This window comes from Lytechinus variegatus, chromosome 1 (genome assembly GCF_018143015.1).
Source record: "Lytechinus variegatus isolate NC3 chromosome 1, Lvar_3.0, whole genome shotgun sequence".
Lineage (NCBI taxonomy): Eukaryota > Metazoa > Echinodermata > Echinoidea > Temnopleuroida > Toxopneustidae > Lytechinus > Lytechinus variegatus.
The window spans coordinates 27,714,287-27,724,327 of NC_054740.1; the positions used below are offsets into that span (position 1 = coordinate 27,714,287).

Here is a 10,041-nt window from a genome sequence, read left to right on the forward strand (position 1 = left end):
AAAACAAGCATCGCCGAGAGAGGGCGCTATATATCCAAGATTTGAATATTTGAAATTTTCTCAGAGAAGTGCAGTTGGAAAAATATCTAACGGTCTCTACGATTTAGTAAGACTGTCATAATGGATAATATTCGATTATCAATCACATTATTGACCCTTTACCAAAGCTATACACAGGCTTTATTACATCATGTGACTCTTATTGTGACCTTACAAAATACAGAAATTTGGTACTTTCAGATATGGTAGGGTGTGGGAATTAAAAAATAATCCTTGCCAAAGTCAAAATATACAAGCAAGTCGTAGGAAAATAGGGAGCTCTCAAAAATATGTCTGAAGAATAGAGGAAACCAGATCCAGATAAAATTGAAGTTCCAATTGCTTCATCCTATCAAGAATATTACGGACAGAGTAAGTGCAGATCAAGTTTCCATCCCTTTGCTCCCAGTCATGAAAAAATATCTACATAGCAATTTAGCACTGAAGAGAAAAACCCTCCTTTCTCTTAAATAACAAGTTAAATAAGAAAATTTCTGGGAAAAATCTGAATAAAGAGAAAGATATTAAATTTTCTGCAATGTAAAATATGAATATGTAGAGTTGGTGGGACATGGATGAAATAAAAACAAAATGTCTACTATGATGTTGATTGCACATCTTGCTTGCTAATGGTAGCACTAATGATTCAAATCAAAGAGGCAAATAATTATCTGAAAAATTCCCCCTCCCAATACCACAGGCTGACAGCCTTTCACCCTTGAAATCTTTAAAAAAATATTGATAGCACAATGATCCCAGGAACTGTTTTGACAAAGGTATTCTCTTTATAATAGTTATCATTGCCCATCTTACAGAAAGTTACAAAAAGATTCAAATTAAACTCACTTACAATAGAGTACCGAAGTATGACATCACATTTTGTTGTTGAATATCACTGTTTTTTTTAGACAATAACTCTGCAGCAGGGCATGATGAAATACCCAAACCTGCCAACCTCTGGGAATGAAAAACTGTATTTTCCCCCCAAAAAAGTGTATTTCACAATAAAATGCTTGGCGCACTCGCTCAAGCTGCATGCAAGCTAAAATGCGCACTGCTCTTGCAGATAAAAACAAAACCATTGAAACATGTGTATATCTTCACCCTGGTTTTAACAAAATGATTGAAAAAAAAAACAAGTTACCTGAAATTACATTGATGTAATAACCATATTTGTGTACGTTTTATGAAATAGAGAGATATAGAGATGATTTTTCTCAATAAATTACGATTTAAAAAAAAAAATAGAAGAAAACTGATGACGGCACACTTCGTTACTCTATTGTTCTAAACTTGTGAAGTGAAAAAGCTATTTTAGATATCAAACACAAAGTGCATTCAATCCTAACTCTTTGTAAGATAGGGCACAGAGCCCATTGTTTACCATTACACAACATTTTTAAAAAGATTTAAAATCCCACAAGTTTCAGTAATAATCGCCGATCAGCAATTCTACACAATAAGACATGACTCTGATCAATAAATTTCATTAAAAATAAAATTATACTTAACAAAACAAAATTTGGAATTATCATGAAATAATTTGAAATTACCAGTAACATTTTTTTTTCAGTATATGATGGGGATTTTGATACGATTGATTTTCCTTGTTGAAATAAACAGATAAAAAAGTCATGTCATAGGGGATAGAGTGCATAACGTTGGGTTCAAGGTTAAAAAGGTGCGTAACAATTAAACTTTGAAAATCACACCTGTATTAAAAATATAAATAATCAATCACATCCGATAGCTTGAAGGATTTCAAATGCAGAATGACTGCAAAAACAGGTCAACGAACATGGTCACTGTAACCAATCACAGGATTTTCTCAAATGACCCAACTAGTGCTGTCCTTTGGTTCATTGGACAAAGTACTGTTCCTTGGAGGTTCAGGAATCCTTTTCAAAGGGAGTCTGGTCCCTGAGACTACATGACAGATAATGTCTAAATGATCTAGTCTCGAAATATCTTCTGTTTGTCCCTTTTCCAGGGCACACTGCGAGTCCATTATCATAGAGTGGGGAGAGTAGTGGGGACTGGTGTCGTAGAAACTCCGCTGTACCTGATGTTGAAACAAGAGCAAATTGTTCAATGTTAAGAGTAAGAAATCGATATCTGATTTGGACCAATCAGATTATAGAACATTCTTGGGAGCTGTATAATGTGTTTTATTTAGGAGAATCCAAATTTCTATTCTTTTTCTATTTCATTTCCCTTTGTTTTGAATAAAGGTGATATAAAAAAAAAAAAACTGTATATTTATTTTCCTTGGAAGCGCTATGAGCACCAAAAGGTGGACCCGTGCTCAATACAAGTAGCCTGAGGCAACTCAGCCCCCAAAATACTAAAGGAACCCTGGAAAAATATAAAGAGCCTTGGGGAATCCCCATTCATTGCTACATGTGTGTATTTAAGCTTATTCAATTCTGCCAATTTAGGCCGTATGTTGAGAAAGGTAGCCCCATACCCCCCTCCAGGTCCCAACCCATACAAGTTTTTATCTGCCCTTGACGATGGAAATTAGGGCTATGGAATTCTCCAAGTTACTTGTACTTGCAGATAATGGACATGGACACATTGAAAAACATGGACGACGTTTGTGTCGTTAAAAAAAAAAGGTTTCCTAAACCATTGCATTGAGAATCCCAACCAACAGTCCAAGAAACTCACTTTTGTGACTTGTATTTTTCTCTGACGGCTTGCTGATCCATGGTAGGTGCCTTGATGAATAGCTGATGAAGGTCTTGTAGACAGGGATAAATGTCAGAAAGCTGGTAATCAGTGTAGTGCGCCATCGTTGGGGTCTGGTCAAGAAAGAAGATTCACTCATTTTAATCGAGATAAAGAAAAGACCTCAACCATAAAAAAATATTTGAGTATTTCATCAGAGAGGAACTCTAATATATTATGGGTCACTACTTATAAAACTGAATCTTGTGAATCACAAAATCTTTCCGAATATAGGCAAAATTTGCCTTCTGCAAGGTAGACTTTTTTCCAAAATACATGGGGCTGGTTTCACAGTAAAGTGTTGCAAAAATTTAAAGGCAAAAACACTCCAACTAAAAGTGATTTGAATAGATGAATAGCGAACAATGCTGAAAATCTCAAAGCTGGATGTAAAATTGGACAGTTAATTCAATGTTCACTTGAATTCATGATTCCAGAACTGCCAACCCCACTTTACCAAAAATCATGTTAATTAAAGAAAGGAAATCCTATAATTGTTGTGTGCTTTCCAACATAATACCTCAAGGATTGTAAATTTTGTATATTTTTTACTGTCTGGACAAAAAGACTAACTGGAATCACCCTTTGCCTTTCTTGGGATCTCAAAAGGAAAATGAGGTCGGTTGCAGAATGTGTTGCAATTAAACAAAACTCTAACAATCGAACGCAAATTTATTTTCTAACAATGGAATGCAAGTAACAGGGACTTGCAATTGATTTTTTGAATTGCGTTTAAACTCGGCTTTTTCTGCAATGTGACCCTGAGGACGATACATACCCATCCTTCATTGTTGACTGTGTGGTTGGCAAGGCATACAGCTGAAGCAGCGATCATTGACGGGACATACTTGATGAAGTCATACTCTTGCAAAGTCAACTCGGCAAGGTACTGTCGTGAAAGAAAAAGAAAAATGAAACACCATTCAATTATATAAAGCAAGGAATTCAACTCGCATACTCTAACCCCTTAAACAAACCCAAACAGACATGTAAAGTCCGTTTGAATATAAGTCAACAGATCTTTTCATGATGGGTGATCACAGTACTATTATTTTTGTAATGCTTGCAAATGAATTTTTCTCCTTACAAGATTGCAACAGATTTTCCTTCTCTTGCAAGCCAAGATTGGTAACCCAGCAAAACTTTTCTTTATTACCGCAAGAGAAATATCGATCACTTTTCCGCCACGTCCAGGTTGTTTGCACCTCATGAGCGATTAAAAAAACTGTTGACCTAATCTCGGGAACTAACGGAAATCTGGGGAAAATCATTTAGCAAAAGGGTCACCAATTATTTTGAAAGTCTACACATAACTTACAAACGGCTTTATGAATCACCCATCAGATTCACAATGATTGCCTATTCCAAATTGTGAAAGGCATAACATTTTCAAGATGCCTGCTGCTCTAAAATATTTCATCCCATTTAGTTGTCAAAAGAAATATTTCACAAGGCCAGGGGGCTGATTGAAGCTATTACGAACGGCTGGTATACGGCAAGCCACGAAAGTTGCTCAATCATGATCAATAACATTTATAGTTTTTTAGTAAATGTCTCAAGATTTTTTTTATAGCATTTCCCAAATTGAATACGAGAAAAATCAGACTTTTCTTAAAATATTGGGCTCACATTTTGGCATTTTATATCCCCAGTGATTTATATAGCTCCCCCCACAATACATTATTCATCTTGCAAAGGACAGACAAAAATTAATGCAAAAATATCTGGGGTGACTATTTGAACACACCAGCCAAAAATCTGCTACATTTCAGTACATTTTACATTGGATCCTATGCCAACTTGGGAGTTTCACGGAATATTTTTTATTTCCCAGGGCTCTCATGGAAATTCCAGGGGCCTTTGAGGGAATTCTGGGGGCCTTTTTAGGCATAGATACCTGTGTGAGATGTTCTGTCTTCGAGTTGGCCTGAGCTGCCTTGAGAAATCTTGGCAAGAAGCAGTTGATTGTCGGTCCAGCGAGATCGAACGATAAGACCTTGAGGATCAGATGCTCCATACGTAGGACCTGCTTGATGGAGTAGGTGTCATCGGTGATGTAGACAAACTCTTTCACATCTGGAGGGTAGATCTCTTCATATTTACTGAAAGAGATTGAGAGATGGATTGTCAACAACCTGTTAATTTGGGTCCCATCCAAATAAATGTCTGCATGATGACTATTGACTTGCATTCTTACTTTTTTATTATCGGGTGTTTAATACACTTCCATGTGTGGGCGACTTATCACAAAAACTAGATGCTGTCACAATTTGTTAGCTTATGAAAGGTAAATGTTTCCATTATTTGTCACTGACTGCCCCCCCCCCCGTTATTGACTAACATGAACATGTATAATGCCAAGATAATTAAATCACTGAAAACGATAAATAATCTGTTTTTAGAAGCCAAGTTATGTTAAACAATATTCTGATCTCAGACTGAAGTAAAGCAGAGTCTGCATAAGCTGACCTTCCTTTCCCTACATGTAAGTCAAATAATCAGCCAACTCGAATCACTTCTTCAGACCAGAATATGGAAAACATATTTTAACCCCCACCCCCCCCCCAAGTCAAACATTTTTGTAATGTAGTCCTAAGACTTCAGCAGGGCCACCTGTGATGGGCTACTTTTTGTACAATGAGCAATCATGCACCCCTATATATTTCCTCTGCTGGGTGTAGAGGGAAAGACAACAGAATCATGCATGTAGAACACATCTTGAAAAGCAGGAAGGACGTAACAACCCCACACAATAATTTCTGACTTACGATGCTACAAACATGCTTGCAGTACCAACGAGTTGGAGCTTCGCCCTCAGTACGCTCATCTGCGATAGGAACCTATCGATGAACGCTGTGGCTAGGTATAGAGTTTGGTTGTGAAGACGGTATTCTTCAGATACCTCGACCAACCAGTCGACCAGAATGCATCGCATGTTGTTCGTGATGTCCGGTTGTTTCCTCATATATCCATGCTTTGGTCTGTGCTTCAGCTGTGAGTACAGATAATGAAAATATGAAAAATTATACAGCAGTAGAACTAGTTTGGCACCTGGGTAAGTCACAACTTTCTTCACTACTACTGTAAAGGATGCGCCATTAGATACCAGGGGGGGGGAGCTGGAAGTTTGGGTTGATGCAAATTTTTTTTCCTTACTTCTTTGAGCAATTTTTTTCCCCCTTAGCCCATTGAGACTTCTTTTTTTCACCTTTCAGATGATTTGTCAGTAGGCCAATTTTTTTTTTTTATTGGGAGGGGGGGGGGGTGGGGGACTGATGGCTTTTGTTGCGTCCCTAAGGCATGAGAAATGCACCGTCAAAGAAAAATACAATCAATAGGGATGCCAGTTAGAATTGATCAGAGGGCCTGAAAATCACCTAGAAAACAATATTTTGTACACAAAAATACATTGCCAGAGCCTGAAAACTGGCATCACTGAATAAAAAGAAGCATTGTTGGCTGATTTCATCTTTCCGGAAATGGGAGTTTCTCTTCCCCAAACGACTTACCTCTGCCATCTTCAAGTACTGATAGATCTCTTCTGAATACTCTGGTTCTCCCAAGGATAAGTCACGTTCGGCAACCAGTGTCTGAGGTGATATGCACTTCGCATCCAGGGATGTATCCAGAAGCATAGGTGAATACTCTATAATTGGAAGATTATAGACAATTTATCAAAGTAAAAGAATCCAAGAAGCAGTTAAAATGTCCATGTAGAAATCTCATTCAATCAGGATAGGATTGGCAGGTTTTACAGCTGAATATGTGTATTCCTTTTAAAAAAATATCCATTCAGAAAAAAGTGCAAGGAACGGTCCAACCACATGAAGAAAAAAGTTTCTGTATTGGTCCATTTTAAATCCCTGTGTCTGTTCTTACAATTTGTTTTGCAATTTCAAGTTCAGTGCTTACCTTTTTGGATGTCAGCGGTGTGTAGGTTTTATTTTTAAATTACATTGTAAAATTGGTTTTGGGCTGTCAATTATTCGAAATAGATAAATTTTGTAAACTTAATCACCTATAGGAAACATTCTTTAAAAGTTTGTTTTTTGTGGGGGGGGGGGGGTGATGGCAGCATCTCTTTATCTCTCGGATACCCGAGACGAGCTCATCAGTTTTTCGTTTTTTTTTTAAAATCATAATCGTCTCCCCTCCACATTTCATGTAACTAGAAATATCACTAAAGCAAATTGAATATCCCCGTGTATGCCACTACCATGGCAATGCAGTAGGCCCTAAAAGCACATATCAAATCACACATAACTCAGTGTCACTTTTGCCTGCCTTACCTGACGATGTCTCTTCAATGAGACTGACATTGTTATCTTCTACATCAGGACCTGAACTTCTAAGAGGAATTCTTTGGGCTTGAGGGGGAACCGGGAGTGACAGAGCAGTGTCTAACAGTATATGTTCGTTTTCTTTGTCTGTGCTCTTGCAGGACGTTGACGTAGTTGGAGGTTGGACGTACGCTGATGTTGTGTCCACATGAATGGAAAAGGCTGGTGCTGCAGCGGCGGACGGAATCACAAATGATTTGCCCTGTTGTAACCTTGAGTGTGCATTCTCATCTTGAAACACAGGGAATGAGTTCTCCCCAGAAACCTAAATGAATTCACCATAAATTAAGATTTTTGTCAGTCTATTGATTCTTACATGTATCTAAATTGAGACATGGGAGCACTTAGCCAGGCGGCTTCTAGAGAGTAAAAATCATTTACTAACATAAGCTTACTCTCATACGAAGCCAGGTCTTCCTGGTAATTGACCCACACGACGGAAGCCAAATCCTGAAACCTTCACCCCCGAGATTTCTACTTTCCTTCTAAAAGATCTAGCCCTAAATCATGTACATGGGATAAAACTTCATGTCTGACATTTCTACACCCTCGTTATTTTTTGAACAAGAATTCATAAAAAAAATGAGAAAAATATTGTGAAAAGATGGAAGAGACTTGCCCGATGTTTACGCCACCATCTTGCTTCCTATTGTTCTTCGCCAACGTTACCCGACGCACGCGTCTGTTAACTAGATCTTTTAGAAGGAAAGTAAAAATCTCGGGGGTGAAAGTTTCAGGTTTTGGCTTCCGTCGTGTGGGTCAATTACCAGGAAGACCTGGCTTCGTATGAGAGTAAGCTTACGTTAGTAAATGATTTTTACTCTCTAGAAGCCTCCTGGCTAGGAGCACTAACATGTTTTGACATGTCTGAAAAATGGAACATGTTAAGGGGGGGGGGGAGGGTGCATACATGAATGGAACTCTAATGACAGAGTATGCTAGCTAGAGCCTGAGGGCTAAGGGTCAAGTTAAGATTTTGAAGGAATATCACCTTCATTATTAAATGAGCATGTGATAGATGGGTCATCCCAAATTTTCAAAGGCTAGATTAAATCTAGACCAATAGCTCCTGTCCGTTTTATCATTTATACTCCGTTACATCCAGTCACCAATTACAGAGACCGAAATTCTAACTCGATCTGTACTGGGACTCATTGGCCATATATGTTTATGAAGTTCGGATAATGGTGCATTTCGGGCCAAAAGGGCTAAATATCTAATGTCGGTCCAGTTCTTTTTACAATTTTTTTATGAAATAAAGACAAAAATCAATAAGCCCTGTTGGGATATTTTGCATTGTTAAGCCCCTAATGGTGGCTGCAATAGCCTGGAGGCTCCTAGAGAGTCAAAATCATGCTTACTTTTCAAGTTTCAACAGAGCCTGGAATTGCGATTTGCATGCTCTCGCCAAGCGAAAGACAATGAAATCAAGATGGCAACGTTAAATGTGGCAAGTTCTTCCCTTTTCATAACATTTTTCTGTTTTTTTTTAATGAATTGTTTAAAAATGAAATCAATGTAGTAGAAAAGTTGGAAATGAAGCTGTATCCCATGTACATGATTTAGGGCTAGATCTTTTAGAAGTAGAAATCTTGGGGGCGAAAGTTTCAGGTTTTGGGGCAGTGCGTGTAGGCCCTAGATGTAAAACTAAGGGAGTCAATTCCAGGCTCTGTTGAGAGCAAGCAAATATGACTTTTACTCTCTAGTCAGGAGCCTCCAGGCTATGCACGATCATCATGATCATCAGATCATGAGCCGTCTGTGTACGAGAAATAAAATAGAAATGTTTTATATTAAACTCCTCGAAATAGATGGCTGCCAGCTGTCTAGATTAATTTAAACCCTAATTTACATGCTTTAATTTGTTTGAATTTCTTGTCACAACTTTTTTTTCAAGAGTTTTAAATTTGATCACATTTTAATTTTTCTACTTTCTAGTTAATTTTACTATTCACATGATTCAGACTTCAGTCTTCACATTCACAAATAAGACTGGCTCAGTAGGATAGGAAATTCCTGGCCTTAGTCCATCATGTCCATGGCATGCTTACCCTAAATTGTTTGGCAGCTCGAGCAGGTTGTACTCTTGTCGATGAAGTGTTCGTTATTGTGCCCAATGCCGCCCTTTTGCATGCCTGGGGTCCGTTTCTGCTTGCAATGTCATCTCGCTTTGTTTTCCTTCCTCCAAACTGCTGCCCTCCTTGTGCCATGTTTGTCATGTCACTGTTTGAACTACCAATTGAAAAAGCCATAGTTTTCAGTGTCTAAATTCACAGGTCAGAGAAAATCTAAAGGAAGCTGGAACGTCTTGGCCTGTTTTTTTTTTGTCTCTCTCAAGCAGTTGCTGCAAGCCACTGTCATCTGACCGATGCTGTCGTTGGCTTTCACCCCGTGTGCCAAGCTGGCTTGTCTACTGCACTCCCGCTGAAATTAACGTGCAGTTGAGTTATGCGAAACAACGGTTTCACGATGACGATGCCGTCCGCAAATAACTCTTTCCAATCGAACAAGAGCCAATTAAGAATACCAAGGGTGTGGTCGAACACCCTTGAATGAAGTGCTATGCCAGAAATCTTCCAAGAATTCCAATTGATTTGGTAAAAAGGTAAAAACAGAAATTTATTACAATGGCAATATCCAGCGTACAGATATTATTACACGCATTCTTTACATTTGAATTACCCGCTGCCGCCCTAATAAATATGCATGAGCGCTAGTTTTGGATCGTACCAATTTTTGCCTAGGGTATTCAATAGCTTATCTATATGTCAGAATATTGAATCATGGTAAAGATAGCATAAAAAGGTATTAGTTGAGATAGAAAGAATCTATAACAATATTATATTATATATTTTTTATCTATAAAAACATACATTTTATTTTAATTTAATTCCTTATTTAACTTTTTTGTTTTCATTCCACCAAATGAAAA

At 37.9% G+C, this 10,041-nt stretch overlaps 1 protein-coding gene across 1 annotated transcript; it reads right to left on the reverse strand.

Annotated features, from left to right (window-relative positions):
- Window positions 1–1,656: 1,656 nt before the first annotated feature.
- LOC121410426 (G2/mitotic-specific cyclin-A-like) lies at window positions 1,657–9,733 on the reverse strand. Its single transcript, XM_041602515.1, has 8 exons — window positions 9,161–9,733; window positions 7,059–7,374; window positions 6,279–6,415; window positions 5,538–5,761; window positions 4,667–4,871; window positions 3,548–3,658; window positions 2,710–2,843; window positions 1,657–2,101 (listed from the first exon to the last, which is right to left on the reverse strand). Exons 1-8 carry the CDS (start codon window positions 9,359–9,361, stop codon window positions 2,050–2,052), a joined length of 1,380 nt encoding a protein of 459 aa, XP_041458449.1. The 5' UTR covers window positions 9,362–9,733; the 3' UTR covers window positions 1,657–2,049.
- Between the last annotated feature and the right edge of the window lie 308 nt (window positions 9,734–10,041).

Coding starts and splice junctions, on each gene's coding strand:
- LOC121410426 (XM_041602515.1), bottom strand. CDS start 9,361: ATGGCTTTTTCAATTGGTAGTTCAAACAGTGACATGACAAACATGGCA. Junction 6,416..7,058: donor CATTGAAGAGACATCGTCAG/GTAAGGCAGGCA, acceptor TTCCAATTATAG/AGTATTCACCTATGCTTCTG. Junction 5,762..6,278: donor AGTACTTGAAGATGGCAGAG/GTAAGTCGTTTG, acceptor CTGTACTCACAG/CTGAAGCACAGACCAAAGCA.